Genomic DNA, 26886 nt, shown 5'->3' on the forward strand with positions numbered 1-26886 from the left:
AGATAATCTGATGTATAGATCATTAGATAATCCACATGAAGCACAATGTTACATATGACCACCAGGAGATGGCGCCAAATACATGACACAGACTCAATGATGACTCAAATGACACAGAATGAAACTCATTCTGTGAAATCTCATTACTAAAATCATGTCTGCATGCTATGCAAACCTTTAGTCATTGTTGTGTTTGCATGTGTAATTAGTTCTTATTAGAGTTATTATGTTTTATTTGTTTGGAGATGTTTTTGGACACTATGATAAATTATTTTTGTAATGCTATAACTTTTGATTGCTTTGTCGTATCAACACAAATGTTTTCTCAGATACAGTTGACATGATTGAGAACAAAACAAAAGTTTTTCTGAGCCACCTTATTTACACCCAGAGATGTATAATGTCAAATAAGAAAAAAAGTTAATTTTTGGCTAAATTTACACAGAGAGTCTCAGAATTAATCATAATTTATATCATAATTTTTTTCAAACGTTTTCTTCACATTGATACCAAACACTTGACCCTCCTTGTTTTTTGTCGAGTTATGAGACTTTAATTTTGGGTATGCCATGGAAACAGGAAATCTTTAAAAACACCTTCAGAGCTAAGGGTTAAAGGCAGAAATGTGACGCTTATAATTTTATAAAAGCACTTACATTCATTCTTCTGTTAAAACTCGTGTATTATTTGAACTGTAAAGTTGTTTAAATCGTCGATTTTACAGTTGATTTAGGGTTTTACGGTTTACAAAGTTGTAAAATTGTCTATAACTTCACACAGATGTGGTTAGTAAGTGATTTAATCACAGTAAAATCATGTTAACACACATATTGTTTATGTCTTGTATCTATACTTTTGAAACAGTGAGTATTTTAATGTTTACAGATTGTCCCCATTGACTTCCATTGTAAGTGTCTCACTGGAACACACATTTGTGGGGGGTTTTTTTAAAGGAGGGACGAGTCAAAATTAAGTTTTGTGGTAATCATCATTATGCCATAAATGCTGTCGATTGAGCTTAACTTGTATTGAACCCGGAATATTCCTTTAAGATTTTACATGACGATACATTTAATCATTTACCATATATATGACCATATAATACTGAATTTCAAATACAGTGATACAGTAATATATTTATATGTAAATATAGTCATTTATTTGTTCATTGAAGTATAAAATAGTTTTTATCCTTTAATTTAGTCTTTCTTTGCATTGATTGTGGTTTTCTCTTTTAAAAGGGTGACTGCAGTTATGAATCCGAGCTCATGCCGTATCTACAGAAAGATGATGTTGTGGGTTACAACGATGATGGCCAAACAACCAAAGAAAACACTGATAAAATCACTCGACAGATGAAACTGAAATCCAAAGCTGCTGCTCATAGTATCAGACGGCCCTCTTCCAAAACCAGCTTAGATGAAACTATTGAAGATCAGCAAAGGGAGAGTAACAAAAAATCAGTGTCTACTCCATGGACGTTGATCCAAAGCAAAACATCCTTTGAGAAGAACTGTGATATCACAACACTCAATAACATTTGGGATGATTGTAGTCGAGACAGACAAATACAAAACAACTCTGGAATGGATGTTGACTGTGTCACATTAACTGAAGACGAAGGCCATTCGGAGATGGACTTGTCAACATGGCAAGAGCGAATGGATCGTTTGTTAGAAGATCCCAGTGCTGAAGTTGTTCAATCAAACTCAGAGTTATTATGTGATGTTCAACCACTGGACGAGTGCTCAGATCTTCAGCAAATGTTCTATTTATCTAAATGGAGTGTCAGTCCTAAACTGCGTCCTCACAACGTGGCGGCCAAAACATTTCAAATGATTCTCGCCAACGTTAAAGATCTCCTGTCCAAATCACCACCACGGGACTTTGATTTGAGTTTCCCAGAGATCAGTGCAGATATCCAACCAAAAGAGTCGTTTTCTGATCCCGTTGAGGAGTGTGATCTGTTTCCAGTGAAGTTTTGTCTAAGAACAGACGAGGAATCTGACGATGGTGACTCTGTTGACCGTGACATGGATATCTCACCTCAGAAATCACCAACTTATCCTGGAATTCCCAGCAAATCGCCACAGTTATCAGGAAAGGCACTTTCACCCAGCTGGGATGAGATGTTTGATGATGGGCAGGAGGACATTGAAGCGCTAATAGAAACTGACGTGCATTTAGAGCGACAACAACCCCCCACAGGTCTGGACCAGAGTGTTGACCTGTTTGGAAATGATGAAGCGTTCCTTCAGGTGACCTTACCTGATGTTCAGACACCAGATGAGACCGCTGTAGCTCATGAAGAAGAGATGATGAACACTTCTGCTCTGAATGCTACTACCCGATTGAACAGCTCAAGAACAGAAGGACAGAGAGCTGAGCAGAGCTCTGAGGAGTTCAACTGCTCGCAGGACTTCTTCTCTGTGAACTTTGACCTCGGCTTTTCCATTGACTCTGATGAGGACGAGTCTAATGAACTGGATACCGGATCAGCTGCTAAACAAGAGTTAAACATCACAGCATCAGCTGTTCACAAACCCAAAGCGTCTCCTGCAGTCTCGTCACCACAGCCTCGTCCAGCTGCAGGAAACTCAACGCTGATCCAGAGAAGATGTGACCAATCACCGCTCGCCTCTGACAGATGGTGTTCAGTGACGCGTCCCAGCGCCTCCACACCGAATCATGTGCTGCTGTGTGACGTCAACAGAAGAACAGAAGATCACACACACAACACGATCAGGAAGTCACTTTCTGAGAGGAAGATGTTTGATCAGTGTCCTGCAGGTTCAGGTTAGATAAGCATTCACTAGCTGATATTGATGCTGATTAGTGATTTTCATAAATATATATATACAGTACTGTGCGAAAGTTTTAGGCACATAAGATGTTTCACAAAAGCAGTTGTCTTAAGATGGTTATTTATATCTTCAGCTTTAGTGTGTCAATAGGAAATATAAATGTTGGATTCCCAAACATTACTTTTGCAAATAGAATAGAATAGAAGAACAGGGAGCCCTGCAACAGATGTCATGGCCCCCACAGAGTCCCCCACTGAACATTGTGTCAGTCTGAGATTACATAAAGAGACAGAAGCAATTGAGACAGATTCAATAGATAGAAGAACAGGGAGCCCTGCAACAGATGTCATGGCCCCCACAGAGCCCCCCACTGAACATCGTGTCAGTCTGAGATTACATAAAGAGACAGAAGCAATTGAGACAGAATAAATAAATAGAAGAACAGGGAGCCCTGCAACAGATGTCATGGCCCCCACAGACCCCCCACTGAACATCGTGTCAGTCTGAGATTACATAAAGAGACAGAAGCAATTGAGACAGAATAAATAAATAGAAGAACAGGGAGCCCTGCAACAGATGTCATGGCCCCCACAGACCCCCCACTGAACATCGAGTCAGTCTGAGATTACATAAAGAGACAGAAGCAATCGAGACAGCTGAAATAGATAGAAGAACAGGGAGCCCTGCAACAGATGTCATGGCCTCCACAGAGCCCCCCACTGAACATTGTGTCAGTCTGAGATTACATAAAGAGACAGAAGCAATCGAGACAGATTAAATAGATAGAAGAACAGGGAGCCCTGCAACAGATGTCATGGCCCCCACAGAGTCCCCCACTGAACATTGTGTCAGTCTGAGATTACATAAAGAGACAGAAGCAATCGAGACAGATTAAATAGATAGAAGAACAGGGAGCCCTGCAACAGATGTCATGGCCTCCACAGAGCCCCCCACTGAACATTGTGTCAGTCTGAGATTACATAAAGAGACAGAAGCAATCGAGACAGATTAAATAGATAGAAGAACTGTGGTGAATTCTCCAAGAAGCTTGAACATCCTATCTGCCAACAACCAAGAACAACTGTGTCCAGGTGTAACTAGGAGAATTGGTGCTGTTTTAAAGGCAAAGGTGGTCACACCAAATATTGATTTAGCTTTTTATGTTTACTGGAATTTGTATGACATTAAGTGATAAATGAAAACTAATTATGGCATTATTTTTGAAGACATCCTCACTATGCAATATTGCTTAACACTTTTGCACAGTATGTACATATTTGGATGAAATATAAGCCTAAGAAAGTAAAGCACAAGTGTTTGTGTGTTTAAGCAGTGTTGAGCAGTGACAGTGAAGAGGAGATAGTTGTGAAGAAACCAGCACATAAAGTGAATCCTTTAGCATCTCCTGAGGTCAGTTTGTGTGTGTGTGTTTGTGTACGAGTGTGTGAGTGCATGTGTGTGTGTGTGCGTGTGTTTGTGTATGTGTGTGTGAGTGCATGTGTGTGTGTGTTGTGTGTGTCTGTGCGTGTGTGTGTGTGTGTACACGTGTTTGTGTGTGTGCGCGTTTGTGTGTGTGTTTGTGTGTGCCTGTGTGTGTCTGTGCGTGTTTGTGCATGTCTGTGCGTGTTTGTGTGTGTGTGTGTGTGTGTGCATGTGTGTATGTGTTTGTGTATGTGTCTGTGTGTATGCATGTGTGTGTATGTGTCTGTGTGTATGCATGTGTGTGTTTGTGTCTGTGTGTGTGCGTGTCTGTGCGTGTGTGCGTGTGTTTGTGCGTGTGTATTTGTGTCTGTGCTTGTGTATGTGTTTGTGCGTGCGTGCGTGCGTGCGTGCGTGCGTGCGTGTGTGTGTGTGTGTGTGTGTTTGTGTGTGCCTGTGTGTGTCTGTGCGTGTTTGTGCATGTCTGTGCGTGTTTGTGTGTGTGTGTGTGTGTGTGTGCATGTGTGTATGTGTTTGTGTATGTGTCTGTGTGTATGCATGTGTGTGTATGTGTCTGTGTGTATGCATGTGTGTGTTTGTGTCTGTGTGTGTGCGTGTCTGTGCGTGTGTGCGTGTGTTTGTGCGTGTGTATTTGTGTCTGTGCTTGTGTATGTGTTTGTGCGTGCGTGCGTGCGTGCGTGCGTGCGTGCGTGCGTGCGTGTGTGTGTGTATGTGTGTGTATGTGTATGTGTTTGTGTGTGTGTGTGTGTTTGTTGGTGTGTCTGTGTCTGTATGTGTGTCTGTGCGTGTGTGTGTGTGCATGTGTGTATGTGTTTGTGTGCATGTGTTTGTGTATGTGCGTGTGTATGTGTGTGTGTCTGTGTTTATGTGTGTGTTTATGTGTGTGCGTGTGTGTCTGTCTGTGTGTGTGTGTCTGTGTCTGTGTGTCTGTGTCTGTGAAGATGCAAAAATGAAAGTTTGTTCTGAACCAGAATCTAAAAGGATATTAAGATATCTTTAATACTTCTGGAGTTATATGCATGCCAACTTTGGAAAAAAACTTTCACTCACACCATTGGCATATAATGCAACAAGAGGCGCTGAAGTCAACTGATTTTAGTAATAGATCTACCAATCTCTGTGTAAAAATAAAATAATGATGCTGACACCTTTCTAAGGATATTTATTTGACCTGTAGTTTTGCTCCACAATCATAGATGAAAACTGTCATTTTGACCCCAATCTACAAAATAATGGATTACTCAATAAATATTCATCTATGATATTTAATATTCCAGCTTTCATCATCATTTCATTTCTTCAGTAAAAGTATAAACAAAATGACATAATTTCAGCTTGGGAAGTTTCTTAAATGTATTTGGATTAGAATCCAGCTGAAAAAGTGTGAAATGTGACTCGCTCTACTGCTCTGTTCTGAGGTATTAGATCGAACTGATGAAATATAATAATACAAAAAAAAATTTTGTTTTTTAAATATTTGTGCTTGGATCCATTTTCTTTTTGTGAGGTGGCTCATGAGACGGTTTCTCCTGTTCGAATCAAGAACCAAATCTAGAACTGTAGCCCTGCTGAATATGGTGTACTGCTTTCTTAATAACTCTGTTCTTATAGCAGACAAAGATCTTCAGTGATGTGGATTCTCCCGTACAAGCGTGTAGAAAACGCACTGCTGCATTGAACATGGTATGACTGTCATAGTTTTCACTTCACACACTTAAGCTGTCGTGTAGAAGAGAGTGTTATTTTTATTTTAGCCATCTGTGATTTCTCCTGTATCTTGTAGTCAGAAGAGAGTGACGGGAATGATGGGTCAGATGAGGATTTTCAGGATGTTCATCGGTCCAGAGTTCTGGAATCATGTAGCGTCAGGAATCCTCAACTGAAAACTAATGTAACGTTACACAGGGAATATATTGATCAGAACATACAGAAGCTGATTGAATCTTCTCTCATGATGTCATTCATCATTTCCATCATGTTCTAGAAGGTTCGAGGAGGGCGTCAGTTTTTGGATGAGGAGGCAGAACTGTCTGAAGATGAAGATGTGTCAACAGATGAAGATGATGGAGATGAACAGAACCGTTCTCTAGAGGGCTTTGTGGTGAACGCCACTCAATGTTCTCAGGGCCTCAGTGGTGAGAATGACTTTTACTGCATCTGACACCTGGAACCAATTATAACCAAAGTCCAGTTTCACATATATTACACACTCCTTAATTCAGGTATTTGAAGGTTTTCATGAGGGTGTGTGTTGATCATCTGTGATGTTCTCTTCATCAGAGTCTGAGATGCAGGCTTTCTATCTGAAGTCTGTGAGGAGCCCAGCACTCCAGAACCATCTCAGAATGACTTCCAGAACCAAACCAAACATGAACATCTTCTCACAGGTGTGCACATATGACAACAGGTTTACTGTGAGCATTCTTGAGTCTTTCTCAGATCATTGAGTCTGAACTCTTATTCTACACATGTGAGGATCATTCTGAATCATTCTCCGCTTGTTTTCTGTTCAGTTTGGTTGTTTGGACACTACAAAGATTGAATGAAAATTGATTGAAACGGCCTGCTTATTTGCTTTGATTCATTTGGGTATATTTCTGTTATAATGTCCATTTTGTTTACACGCTAATGGTGTAAATTATACAGTGGACCTTGTAACTTGGTACATAATGAAAATATTTAAGGATTAGTTCACTCAAAAATGAAACTGTGTTGTTATAACCCCATATGTCTGTCTGTCTTTTTCTGAACACAAAGGGAGAAATTGTGAATAAATGTTGTGCTCAGTGATGTCATACAATGGCGGTTTATGGTGACCACCTCTTCAAGCTTCAAAAGAACACAAAAGTATAATTCAGAAGTCTAATAAATTATTCATGAGACTCATGATTGTTATGAAAGCATACGATAAGATTTGATGAGAAACAAACTGAAATCTAATGTATTATTTAGTGAAAATGTTCACTGACCGTTGATCTCCTGTGTGTGTTCATGATAGGACACGAGAGCAACAGTTCACGCAGACCCCTCGTGACATTGGGGTGTTCAAGAGAAAACCCGTTTTGTTTATCTAAAAGCAGCGATAGTGACAACAGAACACAACACAGCTGCACAAAACAGAGAACAGAACTTACTAAACATGTCTGAAGAGTTTGTAGTTGAAGAATTCATGCATTTCTATGCCCAGCCTTATTTTTGTTAACAGAATACAATACATTAGATTTCAGTTTGTTTCTCACCAAATCTTATCATATGCTTTCATAACAATCATGAGTCTCATGAATAATTTATTAGACTTCTGAATTATACTTTTGTGTTCTTTTGAAGCTTGAAGAGGTGGTCACCATAAACTGCCACTGTATGACATCACTGAGCACAACATTTCATCACAATTTCTCCCTTTGTGTTCAGAAAAAGAAAGAAAGACATTTGGGGTTATAACAACACAGGGGTGAGTAAACAATGACTGAATTTACATTTTTCGGTGAACTAGTCCTTAAACCACATGGCCCAAACTATGCAGTTAAATCGCTATTTATTTAACAGATACAGTATAATGATAACACAAACTTTAACAGTAAACATTAAAATAAAATATTTTAAGTATCCAAATCATTCAAATAAAGATTGCTATTTATCTAAAATTAATATTTTTACCCAGCCCTAGTCACTCTTGTAAATAACTGAACTGTGTGTATACAGAATGAGAATAAACATGAAACATCACATCCATGGATTAATTGTAGATGTTAAACGCCACTGCTCATTTCTACATGTGTGTTTGTGTTGGTCTGATCTGATCTGCTGGTCTTCTTCAGGTGCCTGAACAGGACGAGTCATACGCGGAGGACAGTTTTGTGGTTCACGGGAGTGAAGATGAAGATGAGGAAGGGGAGAGTGATGAAGATGTGCAGATAATCCCTGAAGACTCGTTTATTGATGGCAGGAAACAGTATGCCACACGACGGCGGGTTCGAATAAAACAGATCAGAGCAGCAAACGAGGTGAGAGACGTCCAATCAGAGAACAGCAGGAAAAACAAGTGCTCACGCATCATCAGAGTACAAGATTCCAGTGAGGATGAGGAGGAGACGTGTGTCAGACGAGCAGACGAAACACCGTCTGTATTTAAAGTTCCTCAGTGTCTCCAGAATGTCTCCACGGTCCCTGAGAAACGAGCGAGACTAACAGAGAAACAGCAGCAGGACGAGAGGATCAGACAGAGGCTCAGAGATCAGACCGCACTGTCAGACCAACTTGACTTCCAAACGGACAAACAGGTGAGAAGTGAATCTCAGTACACACAGTGACAGGAAACAGAAGCTTTACTGTGTTCTCTGCACTGTGATTGGATGAGTATATGCAGGTGATCTAGTTCAAGATCTGAACATACAGATAAAGAAGATGATTCGTAGTATGTGTCATATAGCCATTGAAAAAAAAATGAAAGGATAGAAATTTCAGTAACACTTTCTCTGAAGCCCATATTTATAATGCATTAGTAATGTATCATAATACACCTTCTAATAAATTATAACGACAGTTATAATACATTATAAGTCTTCCCCTATTCATAGTTATACTTTAGAGTATAATGCATTATAACACAAGTAACATTCAATGTTAAAGCAGCAGAAGTTAATAAAGTTAATGATATAAGTGCTGTATAATGTAAATTGGCTTTATGACGTGATCATATTATAAGTGCTTTAAGTAAAGTTGCATAAGCGATATCATCTTATAAACAGCCATAACATAAACTTATAACATACATTAACATTACAAGTCAAACTTATATAATGAAAGTTATTTATCAATAAGATGCACAAACATTAAAGTTTATTTAATAGAGTTCAGTATAGAATCAGTTATTCTTGGGTGTGTTTACATGTGTGATCAACAAACATATTTAGAGTTTCTGATATATTCTGATATAAGTGTTTTTCATAATATCTCAAAATGTACATTGAATGTGTGTTAGTTTGTATTTTGTGCATGTTAATGTTTATAACTTCCAGCATGACTTATAATGTCTTATAACCACTTAAAAATATCTTATGGATGTTTATAAGACATACAAATATATATAACACATTATAACTTCCAGCATGACTTATAATGTCTTATAACCACTTAGAAATATCTTATGGATGTTTATAAGAAGACAGTGCTTTTGTCACTTAATTGTGGTTACTATTATTTATGAGAAGTTATAACATATTATAAGGTGTATTATGAGACATTACTAATGCATTATAATACCTTTACAATGCATTATAAATATGGGCTTCAGAGAAAGTGTTACAGAAATTTCAAGACATTTTCAAGAATTGTTTCTTTTAAAACAAACATTATATTGATTTCCAAATCCACTTTTTGTTTTGTCTAATCAATGCTTTACTCTTCAGACTCAATTATGTAATGACGTTGAATTATATTTAATATATATATATTGTATTATTTTTATTATTGTATTTATTTGGGGGCTTTCTCAGCAAATATTGAGAAGATATATCATTTATTTGATTAATTAATTGGCATATTGATTAAAAGTTTTTTATTAATTGACAGCCATATAAAATTTTTCATAGTTTAATTTTGATAAATTTGTTATTGTCATTTACATGATGGATCTTTTTTTTTTTTTTTTTCATAAATTTTTTAATATTTTGATATATTGGTACTAATGAAAATATTGAAAATGTCATGATAGACATTTTAGATTTGATCATCCATCCACATCTAACTCCAAAGATACAGGGAAGAAAACTTGTTGTATACCCCCAAACAATATGGTTATTTTTGTCTGCAAATAAATGTATGTATTTGTAAATCATGTTTTGGGGGGAATCTTATAAATGTTTCAGATAATCTGATACAATGTAACTTGTTCATTAAACATGAGCCGAACACATTTTTGTGTAAATCCTTAATAGAACCATTCTTGCATAAATTGTCCTATTGAATTCAATGGGAATATTTACTTAAGGAACAGTTCAGCCAAAAATGAAAATTCTGTCATCATTTATTCACCCTCATGCCATCCCAGATGTGTATGACTTTCTTTTGCATTGTATGGACCTACAGAGCTGAAATATTCTTCTGAAAACCTTCATTTGTGTTCTGCAGAAGAAAGAAAGTCATACACATCTGGGATGACATGAGGGTGAGTAAATGATGACAGAATTTTCATTTCTGGTGAACTGGATTCATGAACGGTTTACACAAAAATGTGTTCTGTTTGTGTTTCATGAATAAGCCACATTGTATCCTCTCAGACTATCAAATAATGTCGGAATTTCCCTCAAATAAAAATGTGTGTGCAGGTGATCTGCGCAGCTGCCATGAATCGGAGCCCGCCGGCTGCAGACGCTCCTCTCAGTGTGTTGGTGGACAGCCGCTGCATCAGTGGAGGGTCAGAGGTCGTGTCCTCTCTGCGACTCAAACACCGGGTGAAAGTTCACGTGTGTTCGCTGGTCAGTTCGGATTTCATCGTGAGTAACCGCATGAGTGTGGATTGGCACAGCGAATCAGACATGTCCAGCGTTCAGAACCGCAGGCGACTGCAGGACAGAATGCAGAAACTGGAGGCGTTATACGAGCGCGTGTGTTTGATCATTGAGAAAGACCGACCCAAACCGGGTGAGAACCACAAACACTCAAACCCACCAAACACACACTCGAGTTCAGCTGACATCACAGTTCATTGATTGGACGATTTTCAGTTGTAAGCTTCATTTAAACAGTTAACAAAGTACAAGTGTTTTTCTTTGGGGTTCTCCTACACTTAAATGACTGTTAACTCTTAGCTCTGAAGGTGATTTTATAGATTTCCTGTTTCAGTGGCATACCCAAAATTAAAGACTTATTACTGGAGAAAAAAAACACACAAAAAAAAAAACAAGGAGGGTCAAGTGTTTGGTATCATTGTAAAGAAAACTTTTACAAAATTTTAATGATATAGATTAAGAGACTCTCAGCCTAAGAAACTGCTGGAAAATCACACCAAAAATTTACTTTTTTTTTTTTCCGTATTTTTCTAATTTGACATCATATATCTCTGGGTGTAAATAAGATGGTCCAAAAAACAGCTTTTGTTTTGTTCCCAATCATGTCAACTGTATCTGAGAAAACATTTGTGTTGATATGACAAAGAAATCAAAAGTTATAGCATTACAAAAATAATTTATCATAGTGTCCAAAAACATCTCCAAACAAATAAAACATAATAATTGTACATAAGAACTAATTACACATGCAAACACAACAATGACTAAAGGTTTGCATAGCATGCAGACATGATTTTAGTAATGAGATTTCACAGAATGAGTTTCATTCTGTGTCATTTGAGTCATCATTGAGTCTGTGTCATGTATTTGGCGCCATCTCCTGGTGGCCATATGTAACATTGTGCTTCATGTGGATTATCTAATGATCTATACATCTGATTATCTTGTGTGTGGACTCGTTTGAAAGATAATCACCTCCTCTAAATAATGGTTTGTGATATTTTATGTTCAGTTTATTTTTCTTGAAGTTATAAGTGAAAACGTAACATAATTGTCAAAGACATACACTGATCAGCCACAACATTAAAAGCACCTGTCTAATATTGTGTAGGTCCCCCACGTGCCACCAAAACAGCACCAACCCGCATCTCAGAATAGCATTCAGAGATGATATTCTTCTCACCACAATTGTACAGAGCTGTTATCTGAGTTACTGTAGACTTTATCAGTTCAAACCAGTCTGGCCATTCTCTGTTGACCTCTCTCATCAACAAGGCGTTTCAATCCACAGAACTGCCGCTCACTGGATGTTTTATGTTTTTGGCAACATTCTGAGTAAATTCTAGAGACTGTTGTGTGTGAAAATCCCAGAAATACTCAAACCAGCCCATCTGGCACCAACAATCATCCATGCGATTATCTAATCAGCCAATCGTGTGGCAGCAGTGCAGTGCTTAAAATCATGCAGATACGGGTCAGGAGCTTCAGTTAATGTTCACATCAATCACTATATCTCACTATATTTTTGTCTGTGAGTAAAACAAATATGCTGGTTGTATTCTACTCTTTGAGAGCTTTCCAACAACATATGACACATGGCTATTTGATCAGTTTGACGCTTTTACTGATTGCAATAATATGTACAGTGCAATGGTTTTATAAATTATCAAAACGGAACACTTCTGATTTATCTGTAAATTTCAAAGCCCTCAATGTCTACATGCATTGGAAAGTAGAGCTTCTAAACGTTCAGACAATACCTATTTTCTGTAGACCAAGACTTTGCAGCGCAATCACACCTCATTTCTATGCAGATGAGGCTTTTTATAGATTACGCTTTATTCACAGAAGTCAGCGCTATTCACCTGGCACAATTTTATTAAAAAACATATATTAAATTATATTGTATTTACATACTATGGTAGTATTTGTTGTACTAACTTTAATTCAGGCTGCTTTAATAATAATAATATTTTTAAAAATTCCGTATTATATTCAATGAGAATTTGGAGGAAAATGTGCTGAATTGTCATAAAAGTAATGTCACAATGCAATAAATCCTAATTGCCCTTAAAAATAGGCTTCATTTTCTTTTTGTAATTTCTTATTTTGGGCTGAAAGTGTTTGATCACATGACTCGTATTGTTACACGATTAGTCATGTTGTTGTCTCTGATGATGTCAGGTGAGACGCTGAGAGTGTTTCAGCGCAGCCGCTATTATGACGGGACGCTGGCGGCGCTGGTGAAGGTGGGAGTTCGGCTCATGTTCAGCAACAGTCCAGACGAAACTGCCACCATCCTGACTAATCTCACACAGGTCGAGAAGAGGAAAGGTCACGGCATATGTGTACCGCTGGAGGTCAAAGGTCATCGCCAGCAGGCGCTTCAGTTTTGCCTCGCGCTGCCACACGTGAGCTACATCAACGCCCTGAACATGTGTCACCACTACACCTCCATCAGTCACATGATCAACAGGTAACACACTCTGAACATCTGATGATTACTCTGTGTAATAACATTGTTCACTCTGTAAAAAATATATATTTACAATGAAAGAAATCAAAATGAGTTTTGTGGCTTTTAGTTCATGTCTGTAGCTGGGGTACTCAAGTTCACAAAACTAACTTTATAAAGTCTTTCTCTCCACGGAAAATGGACCAAAAACATTGATGACATCATCTTGTACTCAGGAGCATATGCAAATTTGTTGTTAAAACAGAATGAGAAAGTCCCTCCTCCTAATACCACCTGTAACCGTCAAGATCCATCAAGCCATTTCATTTTGTCTCTAAGATCCCATGTGAATTAAAATCGCAGATAATGTTTAGTGTTTAAATGTCGTTTCTGTTGTTTTTCAGCTCTCTCGATGAGTTGCAGGCGTTTGCGTGTGTGAATCGCTCCAGAGCAGAAGAAATTTACCGCAGTCTGCGTTACAGCTGCGATTCAACACTCATGACCACCGGCAACTGACCACCAAACTAACATATCCTCAGCACTTTAACACATTATGTATTATTTCATTCATTTTACTGACACAAACATGGAATGATCAAGATTAGACTTTCCATCATGTGATGTAAATAAATCTGTCTTTTCCGATTCGGAAAGTGATTTGTATAGCTCTGATTATGCAAATAGCCAGTTTGGTAATTCTGTTATGGAGTATTTATGTTTACGAGTAAAAGAATATCTGTGTGAGCTGGTAAGACTTTGAAAAATAAAACTGCTCAGTGTTTTTAATCATTTCTTGTAATTCTTTTACTATCAGTTTCATGTGCTGTTCTGAACCACTAGAGGCTGATCTAACACCACTGAACATCATCAGAACTCTGTTTTATCTCTGTTTCCCAGAGGCCAGGGCTGTACACTAACAGGAGCGCTCGTGCACAGTCAGAGGTCAGTTTTCTATGTTTTACTGTTAATGGATCATAAAAGTGCATGCATATATACAAGTAGGCATTAAGAATTCATAAACAAAAGATGCCTGATGCATGACTCTGGTAAACCTTTTTCAAGTTATTTTTTAAGTGAATCTGACCGCCAGCAGCAAACAACATCAGTCCTGACTGATCACCTTTATGAGCTCTAACAAACTTAAAATATATAGATGACACTTTATACATCCATTTGCATTAACAAACATTATATTGGTAATAAACACAATAGAGACTCTGTAGGCCGGATTCTGCAAAAATATACTACGAGAAAAATGAAAAACCCCACATAATGATAATTAAAATTCAAAAGAACGCCATTAAATTCCACACCCACCTGAATGATGAGACCCTCCATCACAAAGCCCTAACCTATCCAGAGCTGACCCCAGAGAGAAGAACTGACCTCACAATCCAAAGCATGTCCGACTGTGAATAAAAACTCCGCTAGACCAAATTATTAAAACACAAACACACACAAATCAGCCTGATCTCATGAACATTACGTGACTCTTGCAAAATTTTTGCTAAACGAAATTACATGGTTCGTTACAGGTTTCGCTGCAGCTTCCCAGTGAAATGTCCAGCAGGGGGCGCCAAAAGCGAGTGAAATGGTGTCGTAATCAGACAAGGTTTTTAATGTAAATATTAGATGGATGTTTTAATGAGTAAAACGTACCTCCCGAACCTAAAACTTAAGCCTAAACTGAACCAATAGTGTCCTGAAAGCAAATGAGAGGTCAACAAAACAGACATCCTTCCCCTAAACCAACACCTAAACCTAAACGATAGTGTTTAAGAGCAAATTCAACATGAAAAACATTTCGTGTCTCTTCTTTGACACTCTCGTCTCACATGTCAGCTTGACCGCAATCTTCTGAGTCCAACACTCGATCAGGTTGAAATGATGCCGTTATAGAAGTGTTCGTGTGTGAGTAATAGTGTGAAAATGAAGTGTTTATAAAGTCATAATCAGCCTTTGTACTGGTGATTTGTGTAAAAGTGAATTAAACGCACAGTTAAACTGTGGCAAATTGTAGAACGTGGCACGTAAAACTATGTATTTATAGTAACATTCATTCTATAGCCTACAATTTAATTTAATAAGTTCAGATGTCAGATCAGATGTCGCTTGCACCACTGCATCCAAATATATTTCCACATCGCACACAGTCGTTTTTAAATGCACGCACTGTAGAGTCCTGCTTGTGAAACATGATGCAGAATATCTTACTGTACAGAAATAGGTCAATTACAAGTGAGATGGTGTTATAAAATAGTCACATCATGTTTAAGGTGCAAATAAAGGTTTAAATATCTATTAGAAAATGTAAAATTTTAGACAAGGTGACAACTCTTATAAATTCTAAATCTTTCTCTTTAGTTATTCTACACATAGAATAAATGAAAATTCTGCAAAATCCATAGTTTTTGTTGTACAATCTTACGGGTCATTTCACACAATTATAACCACGATCAATCCAGAGTAAACAGACGGCGTGTGGACATTTCATCCTCTTTAGTGGTTTTTGCATTAGCAAGGCGCAACTATAAACCGCAACAGTTCCCGCCCACTTTTTAAGCCATCTTGGATCCGGAAGGTTTTTTTCCCATTCATTTTTTCTATTGGGATTTCATAAAAGAGTTGTAATCCATGAACCAAACCAACCAGCTCCGACATTACAAACTTTGATTTGAAGCAAAAAAATTGTACTAAAAGACAAAGATACAAGACTGTGTACTTAATGTCTTTAATGAGGGAATGAACTACAATCCCATGAAGCATTGCGAATGATGTAATCGAATTACAAACGATGGGAAAATATAAAACTATTGATTTAAAGATGTTGATTGAGTATAGAAACAATATTTTTTAATAACAGTATAATTATATTGTGGACGGATGTCTTCAACAGAAGCATATATCATCGATTAACAACCTCAGAACTCACGGTACATCTGTTTTTAAAGGTTTATAAGTTATCGTTAAAAATCAATTCGCCTATGTTAAAAATGAATGGGATTTATACTTCGGGAATCAGACTGTTCCGCTCCATTAGTGTTGCTAGGACCTTCGTTTAGGGATCTAACAAATTCTCTAAACCAATTCTTCTTCCGCACAAATTTCAGCATCAAGTCATCCCGCACCATTTGTCGCACAGCCATGAATGAGGTGTCAAATTAATTTTTATAATGGCAGTTTATGTGTAAAATAAGGCCTGTGGTTAAAATTACTTGAGGATACGTTTACGTTTTGTTCTAGAAAATAAATGACACACAGTCAGACCTCAAACGTTAATTTTGAAGCTACTGTGTTTTTAACCTCTTCAACTCTGGAGTGTTTTTGGGCTGCCGCCTACAATTTTTCACACTCAGATTTAAAAGTGCACCGGTTCATGCACCTCCCCCATTATTTCATTGAATATCTCGGCCTCTGAGTGGACTAGAAGCTCAATCTAGGTGTCATTAGAAAGCTGAGATCCTCTTTGCAATGATATATAAGATTTTAGCATCAATAGTCAAAAACATATTTTCAATGATTTGTTTTGCATTCTTTTCCTTCTGGACTGCATATTTTGTTCTGCACATCTAAGATATAACATTGGATTATTCACACAAGCATGCTCACAGACAAGTAAAAATGGCTCATTTTTTACAGAACTTCTTAAGGTAAAAGCAGATATAAAGTTTTTAGCTATTTGGGGCTTACAGCAGCAGTTATCGGAGCATAAATGAGATGTTTTAAGTTCTATTTGAAAGACTTTTATGTTCATATTAATATTTCTACCACATAACCACTAGGTGGTGCTTATTTGCGACGCAGATGTTTTAAGGCCTTATTTAGTTAGTAACATAAATGCAGAATTGATACCACATATGCCTGACTTGTTTATACGGAGACTTGAGCATTTTAAGATTAAACTTTTTTTTGCAATATAGCGCCCCCCTTTTTGGGTCCGCCGGCGGGTCCACAGAGTTGAACAGGTTAAAAACGCATGTTGCTGGGGGGCCTGGGTATCTCAGCGAGTATTGACACTGACTATCACCCCTGGAGTCACGAGTTTGAATCCAGGGCGTGCTGAGTGACTCCAGACAGGTCTCCTAAGCAACCAAATTGGCCCGGTTGCTAGGGAGGGTAGAGTCACATGGGGTAACCTCCTCGTGGTCACTATAATGTGGTTCTCGCTCTCGGTGGGGCGCGTGGTGAGTTGTGTGTGGATGCTGCAGAGAATAGCGTGAAGCCTCCACACGCGCTATGTCTCCACGGTAACGCGCTCAACAAGTCATGTGATAAGATGCGCGGATTGACGGTCTCAGACGCGGAGGCAACTGAGATTCATCCTCTGCCACCCGGATTGAGGCGAGTCACTACACCACCACGAGGACTTAGAGCGCATTGGGAATTGGGCATTCCAAATTAGGGAGAAAAACGCATGTTGCTTTCACGTTGCTATTTAAGGACTACAACTACCATCAGCATGTGAGCTACATGCTTTATGAAACGAACGGCTGTTGTAGTCCTTATTTAGTGACTGGTTAGCAACATGCATTTTTAAAAGACGCAACGGCTTCAAAATCCACGATTGAGGTGTGACTGTTTAATTTATGTTCTAGAACAAAACTTGAAAGTTTCTTACAAGTAATTTTCACCACAGATCATATTTTACTCTCTTATTTAACTTACTTTTTTACTACTAATTTAAAAATCCCTATTCTAAAAGGGGTATTCCTAAAGGGAACACGTGGTGAATTAGTCTTCCGGGTTTGCCTACAAATTGACATCACAGCTGAACAGCTCTATTGAGGAGAAGGGATCTGTGGGATCATATCTCCAGATCAGAATATCATAGAGACTTAGCTGTGGGTTCTTTTGACTCTGGGCCCCTGGTGGGACATTGTGTTGATGGGTTTTGCCACGGCAAGAACCACTCACATTTTCTTCAGAAAATGTTCCTATCTAGTTAGAGCTGCTGTGGCACTATTATGATTCCAAAACATCAGCTCTGAACATCTAAATGTTGAAATTAATTAAAGAGTTACTTTTAAATGGAAAGTTTGAAGCATTATGCTGATAATAACTGAGAAATATAAGAACAGGACAAATAAAAGATGACAGATGAGTACAGTGCAATATTTTGGCAGCATGCACAATATGGTCCACAAAACATAGAAAACATGATAACAATAATGTGAGGTCATCCTTGAGTGAGGCATAAATCTCAGTTGATTGACCTTCATATTGGGACTTCTCCATCTTTATTAGACCATCACAGCAGAGAGTTACGGAAGAGTTACAGGGATAATGGGTCAGTGGGAACAGGACATGTAGCAGCCTGGACTCAAACCTGTGTTACCTGCATGAGCACCAAAGCTCAACGTGTCAGAAGCACATGCCACATCAAGTCTCCAGTATTTAAAAGGCTGCTTGAAGAACTATTAGGATTGTGGGAAATAAACTGTTTCCATCGACACAGACAAATGTACAGTATATTTCCCACAATCCTAATAGTTCTTCAAGCAGCCTTTTAAATACTGGAGACTTGATGCAGCGGTTGCAGCATGTGCTTCTGACACGTTGAGCTTTGGTGCTCATGCACATGTACGAGGAGACTTTTCAGGATCTCATGATCCATCATTAAAGTCCTCAAACACTCGGCGATCTTCTTAGTTTTGAGACGTCAGATGTTTCACTCACAGACTGTCGTGCTGAATGTTTGACCGTATCGGCTCACAGTCTTTCAAACTGCCGTCATCTCGCATGTACATGAGGAACAATGTGACCGTGGCGAATGTGGTGGCATTGACGGGAAACGCTCTCAAGAGCGTAGAGGTCAAACCTCGCGTGAACGCTCTCCATCCCTCACGCTGCCAGCTCTGACGCACACAGTCCGCTATTCCGTTATACCTGTTTACTCCACCAACACCATCTGCCTGAAGACGGGACTTTATCACGTCCACGGGGTAGGTGGACATCCAGGACGCCATTCCAGACAATCCCCCCGCGAACAGCAGCTTGGGAATCATGTAGACGTCGTCGGGTTCGCAGCCCAGTGAACGAGTCAGAACGTCATAGGTGAGGAAATACACCCCGAATCCTGGCGTCTCACGAATGATCGTGGTCCTCATTCCTCTGTTAATGCCTCGGATTCCTTCTCTCCTGTAGATGCGGCTCAGACAGTCCAGAGAGTTCCTGTACAGCTTCCTGGAAGTGTTCTTCTCACCCATGCCCTGCATCTGCATGCGTGTCTTGGCGAGCTCCATCGGACAGCTGATGACAGATTGAATGGCGCCGGCCGCAGCGCCCGCCAGGAACTGATTGACAGGAGTGTCCGTCCCCAGCACCCGCATGACTTTACCTTGCACACCGAACACGATGGCATTGATGAACGTCAGACCCATCATTGGTGAGCCGACACCTTTATACAGACCAAACATCTGCAGGCAAACGAGAAGCCAGTGAACACTAGGAAGGGCTCCTATCTAGATATGATAACATGCCCTCAAACCCTGATCCCTGTAGAGGCCACATATGTAATTAAAGATCCTACATGTTCTAGATTTCTAGATGGCTCCACATGTAATTGGGTCATTCCTACAATTGGTGCCTTTTCGCTTGGAAACTTTAATTTCATATTTGTAAACTTATAGAGATGATTTTATATCTGTTAACCTAGATATATTGTCATTTTTTTAATTATTAAAATTGTCCCTTTGTCTTCCCATAGCAGGGTGGACATGTTATGCTTGTTATGTATGTTATGACTAACATCACAAACTATAACAGAAGAATTACACACATACTTAATGTTCAAATATATATAAATAAACTGTTAGATATTCAACATTATTTTGCTGAATGGCTGATGTCCACCTTTATTTAATTACATAACTCTTCAATTAAAGGTCACAGCAAAATATCATTTTCTTATGGAGTATTTTTGTCTTATTTACCAATAACAATAACTAAAAAAAAATTAAAACACGAAAAAAGATAAGCAGATGGTTGAAGATATTATGTCTTGTTTTCAAAGAAAGTTTACAAAATTTGGTGTGGTTTATGCTTACAACAAGAAATAACTCTTTGCCAATGGGGAATGAAAAATAAACTTGTTTTCCCATTGACAAATATATTGTTTTATGTGTGAACTGCACTAAATTTTGTTCAGAATGCTCAGTAAGAAAATGATTTTTTGCAATGTACAGTATTGTGACAATCAAGTCAAAGGACACATTAAAATGACACATTTACTATAAAAAATATTACATGTTATTGAGAGAATGTGATACTAAAAATATGAATTTAAAAATTCAATGATTTAGCCCTTATTTTTTGTCAAAGATGATTGACGTGCAGCTCTCGGGACATGAGGAAATGACACTAGTGCAATAAATTAAAACGATTTATTCTTTTTATATTTGACTTTTTTTGTTAATAAGTAAATTAAAGTTGTAATTAAACATCATAAACACCATTACTGGAGGTCTTAAAGGATTGTTGGAATGACCCAATATCTATTGAGCCCAATCGTAATAAAGGCCCTAAACGTAATGACTGTCTATCCTCAAGGTAAAAAAGGCTCCATATGTAGCAAGTTAATGTGATAAATGTTGTACCTTTTGTCTCGTTATTATATTTAGGACCAGTTATTACATTTATGCCATCTCAACCGCCCACAGCAAAGCAGAATGGGACATATAGATGATCTCTGAGCTAAATTTACTCTTTGTTCTGATGTCTCAAGTACTGATATGGTGTCAGTCTTCAGGGCTCAAGTGACTCCTGGAGTTCATGCTGCTGCGGTTTTCTAGACAGACCTCACAAGGCAAAGATCTCATATTTTTAGTAGTACACCCCACTGAACCTGGAACAACATGTATTTCTATGTATCGTAACTCAACTTCATTTTAAGAAATCAAAATTAAATAATTTGCTCCGCCTCAGAAGTGACTTTCCTTTTCGGCTGATGTCATCAAGCCCTCTTATTTTTTAAAGGATTAGTTCACCCAAAAATGTAAATTCAGTCATTGTTTACTCACCCCTGTGTTGTAATAACCCTATATGACTTTCTTTCTTTTTCTGAACACAAAGGGAGAAATTGTGAAACACATGTTGTGCTCAGTGATGTCATACAATGGCAGTTTATGGTGACCACCTCTTCAAGCTTCAAAAGAACACAAAAGTATAATTCAGAAGTCTAATAAATTATTCATGAGACTCATGATTGTTATGAAAGCATACGATAAGATTTGATGAGAAACAAAATGAAATCTAATGTATTATTTAGTGTAAATGTTCACTGACCGTTGATCTCCTGTGTGTGTGTTCATGATAGGACACGAGAGCAACAGTTCACGCAGACCCCTCGTGACATTGGGGCGTTCAAGAGAAAACTCGTTTTGTTTATCTAAAAGCAGCGATAGTGACAACAGAACACAACACAGCTGCACAAAACAGAGAACAGAACTTACTAAACATGTCTGAAGAGTTTGTAGTTGAAGAATTGATGCATTTCTATGCCCAGCCTTATTTTTGTTAACAGAATACTCTGATATCAAACAGAAACATAGTGGCGCTACAGGCAGCAACAGTCACAGCGTGTCCTAACCTGACAGCAAACAACACGTGATAAAAGGTATATTTTCTATGGTAATCAGAGTTTTTGTCCTAACCAGCAGTGACGAGTGACGGTACATTCTATCGATTGCTTGTTTTCTATTTTCTGCATCACATGGTTAACTCCGTCCGCTGTGAACTGGCACTGGTCCAAAAACTCTCCAAACAATAAGGCTGGGCATAGAAATGCATCAATTGTTCAACTACAAACTCTTCAGACATGTTTAGTAAGTTCTGTTCTGTTTTGTGTGCAGCTGTGTTGTGTTCTGTTGTCACTATCGCTGCTTTTAGATAAACAAAACGAGTTTTCTCTTGAACGCCCCAATGTCACGAGGGGTCTGTGTGAACTGTTGCTCTCGTGTCCTATCATGAACACACACAGGAGATCAACGGTCAGTGAACATTTTCACTAAATAATACATTAGATTTCAGTTTGTTTCTTATCAAATCTTATCGTATGCTTTCATAACAATCATGAGTCTCATGAATAATTTATTAGACTTCTGAATTATACTTTTGTGTTCTTTTGAAGCTTGAAGAGGTGGTCACCATAAACTGCCATTGTATGACATCACTGAGCACAACATTTATTCACAATTTCTCCCTTTGTGTTCAGAAAAAGAAAGAAAGTCATATAGGAATATAACAACACAGGGGTGAGTAAACAATGACTGAATTTACATTTTTGGGTGAACAAATCCTTAAACCACCTGTCATATAGAGACACTTTACAGCAGCCAGTCAACTCCACATGGATGAAATCAAGTCCTGTCCAACATTGTATTCTTGATGAACATTCAGTTTAATTTGGAAATATATCAGATTATGATTCAAATGGTTTGCAGATGTCATTTCATGTTGATGTTAAGACAGGAGTGTAGTTGTTCCTCTAGTGTTAAAACCAGGGCATTAAGAGGTTTTTAATTATTTAAAGATCTGCTATTTTAGAACCTTCAATCATCGTCTGTAAAGACGTTTCAGTTGTGATCAATCGCACTCACCGATTCATGACGAACAATCGACTGGAAACAGTGAAATGTTCCGCGGTACAGCGGCTTGTCCACATTCTGAACTTGAAGTCTCACCTGAAAAAAATGAAAGTTTTCCCATCACACAAGAAATGTATTCTGTAATCAGGCCGACTAATTGCTTAGATGGAAAAACAAAGTAAAAGTGTAATTTTGCAGCAGAAATCACAAAGGAATGACTGTTGGGTGTAATGTGGCCTTGTGGTGTGTGGAATTATTCCAGTTTAATGCAAACAGAGGAATTCACTTCATCTTTACTTACTAGATTAAGATCCGTGCGGGGCGTGTAAATCCCTCACTCTCATCTACAACAAAGTGACACTTTTGTGTAAAATACTCTTCTGACGTTCTCAGGATAAAGGCACCAAGGTAAGATATACAGTGTTATTATGTCTGATGTTTAATATCTCAAATGATGGAGGAGGCACAGAAAAGTCTGCAGAATGGCATGAGATATTAAGCCTTGTTTTCAGAGAAAAATAAACTTTCCAACTTGTTTTTTTCAACCCCATTGACATCGTTTTTCTCAAAGGGACAGTTCACCCAAAAATGAACATTTATCATTTACTCCCCCTCATGTCATCCCAGATGTGTATGACTTTCTTTCTTCTGCAGAACACAAATGAAGATTTTTAGAAGAATATTTCAGCCCTGTAGCTCCGTACAATGCAAGTAAATGGTGACCAGAACTTTGGAGCACCAAAAAGCACATAAAGGCAGCATAAAAGTAATCCGTAAGACTCCAGTGGTTTAATCCATGTCTTTTCATGGGAAATCGCTTTGGGTGAGAAACAGATCAATAGTTAAGTCCTTTTCACTATAATTGTTTACTTCCGGTCACTCTCCAATGTTTCATGCTGGCTCTCGTGTTGTGACGTAAGCACGTTAACATGTTTACACAAGAACTGACCTATCATATCACTTCAGAAGACATGGATTAAACCACTGGAGTCTTATTGATTACTTCTATGCTGCCTTTATGTGCTTTTTTGGAGCTATGAAGTTCTGGTCACCATTCACTTGCATTGTATGGACCTACAGAGCTGAAATATTCTTCTAAAAATCTTCATTTGTGTTCAGAAGAAAGTAAGTCACACACATCTGGGATGACATGAGGGTGAGTAAATGATGAGAGCGTTTTCATTTTTGGGAGAACTGTTCCTTTAAGAAGCAAAATCAAGTAACATTTATGCTTATAACAAGTCATTTTATCTTGTTTTAATAATGTTTAGAAACTACTACTTTGCGAAAATGATGTGTAAAGATTTTGTACTTTTGAATGCATGTATGTAATCTAAAAGAGACCATATTTATGTGGCATATCAGTTCAATAATTTAAAATACAGATTAAATTAAAATGGAAGTGTTTGTGTTCCACCTGAGAAAACCAGTGTCCTAGTTTGACGAGAACATTCAGAGTTTTCAGAAGAATAATTATGACCCAGCGGTGTTAAGAATCATGATCAGAGATGAAACTGATCGTACCTTCACTGTATCAAACGGATGTCCCACCAGCACACCAGCAGCACCTGAAACATGTTCATGAACTGATAATGTGACACTGGAAGTGTTTGTTTGTTGTCATGATTATGAACATGACATGTGCATGTTTCATGCGTCCTTGACCCGTGTGAATGAGAAAGTACAGCAGTGAAACACATGCGTCAAACGTACATGTGCCAAGAGCTGCATGAACCGTGTGTTTGACCAGTCAATGTTCACATCATACACTGACCCCATACAATCATCATTTATACTGTTGTGTAAGACTTACTGAACTATTAAAGTATTGTAGTCACACAATGAGCCCTGTAGAATTCACATTTGTTATTTATGTAGCTGTTACATACGATGACAATTCTTACTATGCTGTTGTAGCTTCAGTCAAACATTTATCAATATAGTTTCATTCAGACAAATTGAGTATATCATCATGATGAAGAGAAAAGGAGGATATAATATCTATAATTACAGCATTTGAAAGCATGTAAACAGTAACAAGTATTAAAGCTTTATAGGACAGATGCATGTACACATTAAAACAGCTGTAATATCAGTGTGGATTATCTGACCAGCCGTGTGAGAAAAGTGAATATTTCTGGGTAAATGTCTCGACCGGGTTCAGTAGATCATTCTGTTGATGAACTTTTAATTATTGCCCACTTCAATCAAAGTAAATGAACCCGATCAGCCCACATTTATTTAGGATCTGTACTGTTACAATCTATATTTCATACTGTTCCAAACTTCAGTCATCACATGATGTTTTACTAAAGTTTATCAGACATGTAAATGTGTAGCAGCTTCAGTGAATGTGAAAAATGTCAAAGATATTCTGTAAAAATATCTCTTTACCTCCAAGACATCCTGCAACAAAGTCCAAAGCCATTCCTCAAACCAGTGTGTTAAAATAATGATGAGATCTTCAGTAAAACACTTCTGACTTTCTAATGTTCTTTGTGCACTGATTCACCTCTCTCTCTCTCTCTCTCTCTCTCTCTCTCTATGTGTGTCTCTCTCTCTATGTGTGTCTGTGTGTGTGTGTGTCTCTCTCTCTCTCTGTGTCTCTCTCTCTCTCTCTCTCTCTGTGTGTCTCTCTCTCTCTCTATGTGTCTCTCTCTCTCTCTCTCTCTCTCTCTATGTGTGTGTCTCTCTCTCTCTCTCTCTGTGTGTGTCTCTCTCTCTCTCTCTGTGTCTCTCTCTCTCTCTCTATGTGTGTCTCTCTCTCTCTCTCTCTCTCTCTATGTGTGTCTCTCTCTCTATGTGTGTCTGTGTGTGTGTGTCTCTCTCTCTCTCTCTCTCTCTGTGTGTCTCTCTCTCTCTCTCTATGTGTGTCTCTCTCTCTCTCTCTCTCTCTCTCTATGTGTGTCTCTCTCTCTATGTGTGTCTGTGTGTGTGTGTCTCTCTCTCTCTCTCTCTCTCTCTTCTCTATGTCTCTCTCTCTCTCTCTCTCTCTGTGTGTCTCTCTCTCTCTCTCTCTCTCTCTCTCTCTGTGTGTCTCTCTCTCTCTCTATGTGTGTCTCTCTCTCTCTCTCTCTCTATGTGTGTCTCTCTCTCTATGTGTGTCTGTGTCTCTGTGTGTCTCTCTCTCTCTCTGTATGTGTGTCTCTGTGTGTGTGTGTGTCTGTCTGTCTGTGTTTGTGTCTCTGTGTGTGTGTCTCTCTGTGTTTGTGTGTGTCTGTCTGTGTGAGTGTCTCTCTCTCTGTATGTGTCTTTGTGTGTCTGTCTGTCTGTCTGTGTTTGTGTCTCTGTATGTTTGTGTGTGTCTCTCTGTGTGTGTTTGTCTGTCTGTGTGTGTGTCTCTGTATGTTTGTGTGTGTCTCTGTGTGTGTCTATCTCTCTGTGTGTTTGTGTGTGTGTCTGTCTCTCTGTGTGTTTGTGTGTGTGTCTGTCTCTCTGTGTGTGAGTGTGTGTCTCTGTGTGTGTGTGTGTGAGTGTGTGTCTCTGTGTGTAAGTGTGTGTGTGTGTGTCTCTCTGTGTGTAAGTGTGTGTGAGTGTGTGTCTCTGTGCGTTTGTGTGTGTGTCTGTCTCTCTGTGTGTGAGTGTGTGTCTCTGTGTGTGTGTGTGTGTGAGTCTCTCTCTGTGTCTGTGTGTGTGTGTGTGTGTGTGTGTGTGTGTGAGTGTTTGTGTGAGTGTGTGTTATTTTGCAGCTGCAGTTTTTGTGACTATTTTTACTGAAGTTGATGAAGGTGAAAGTCCATCAGTGACCAATAGAAGCTCATGGATGAAGAAACACCCTCATCATCACAGCTCATTCATTAAATCACAGACATTTGAGGGAAATATGAATTATTAAAAGACTGACAAATTAGATGTATATGATACCTGATGCACAGACTGAACAAACTTGAACTGAAATCATTCAATCAAAGTCTCTTTCGAGGCAAATCACTCCCGGGCATCTCCTGTCTACTTGAATGGAGAAAGAGCGAAATCTCCAGAAACGGTTGTTCAGCAGTAAATTCTGACTACATTAGTATCATAAATTGGGCTTCTCTAACACAGATCACGTTAAAAAACACTATTTTCAGACTGGTCCAGTTAACGCGCATGCG

At 38.4% G+C, this 26886-nt stretch overlaps 3 protein-coding genes across 13 annotated transcripts in view; 1 reads left to right on the forward strand and 2 right to left on the reverse strand.

Moving 5' to 3' along the window:
• Positions 1-12931, reverse strand: part of LOC127455180 (kelch-like protein 28) — an 82770-nt gene extending 69839 nt beyond the window's left edge. The window contains exon 1 of the mRNA XM_051722849.1: positions 11729-12931. The gene's annotated coding sequence lies outside the window, so the exon portion shown is untranslated. The remainder of the gene's footprint in view (positions 1-11728) is intronic.
• Positions 1-18695, forward strand: part of fancm (FA complementation group M) — a 58005-nt gene extending 39310 nt beyond the window's left edge. For 2 of the 9 annotated variants that reach the window (XM_051722786.1, XM_051722789.1), the window contains 10 exons: positions 1242-2796; positions 4138-4214; positions 5856-5927; positions 6028-6135; positions 6229-6379; positions 6525-6631; positions 8063-8524; positions 10571-10886; positions 12938-13229; positions 13613-18695. In XM_051722786.1, coding sequence (XP_051578746.1) covers positions 1242-2796; positions 4138-4214; positions 5856-5927; positions 6028-6135; positions 6229-6379; positions 6525-6631; positions 8063-8524; positions 10571-10886; positions 12938-13229; positions 13613-13724 — 3252 coding nt within the window. In that variant the 3' untranslated portion in view covers positions 13725-18695. Of the gene's footprint in view, positions 1-1241; positions 2797-4137; positions 4215-5855; positions 5928-5998; positions 6136-6228; positions 6380-6524; positions 6632-8062; positions 8525-10570; positions 10887-12937; positions 13230-13612 lie in introns of those variants that run through there. The other 7 variants (XM_051722788.1, XM_051722787.1, XM_051722790.1 and 4 more) reach the window with 7 other exon arrangements.
• A 32-nt stretch (positions 18696-18727) lies between these two features.
• Positions 18728-25288, reverse strand: LOC127455241 (mitochondrial basic amino acids transporter). Of its 3 annotated transcripts, XM_051722956.1 has the most exons (5): positions 25187-25281; positions 24317-24360; positions 23094-23136; positions 22805-22888; positions 18728-19624 (listed from the first exon to the last, which is right to left on the reverse strand). In XM_051722956.1, exon 5 carries the CDS (start codon positions 19622-19624, stop codon positions 18881-18883), a length of 744 nt encoding a protein of 247 aa, XP_051578916.1. In that variant the 5' UTR covers positions 22805-22888; positions 23094-23136; positions 24317-24360; positions 25187-25281; the 3' UTR covers positions 18728-18880. The 3 variants fall into 3 exon arrangements, with proteins under 3 accessions (XP_051578916.1, XP_051578915.1, XP_051578917.1); XM_051722955.1 differs by lacking the exon at positions 23094-23136 and having other exon boundaries at positions 25187-25275; XM_051722957.1 differs by lacking the exons at positions 23094-23136; positions 24317-24360 and having other exon boundaries at positions 25187-25288.
• Positions 25289-26886: the final 1598 nt, after the last annotated feature.

This window comes from Myxocyprinus asiaticus, chromosome 17 (assembly GCF_019703515.2).
Source record: "Myxocyprinus asiaticus isolate MX2 ecotype Aquarium Trade chromosome 17, UBuf_Myxa_2, whole genome shotgun sequence".
Lineage (NCBI taxonomy): Eukaryota > Metazoa > Chordata > Actinopteri > Cypriniformes > Catostomidae > Myxocyprinus > Myxocyprinus asiaticus.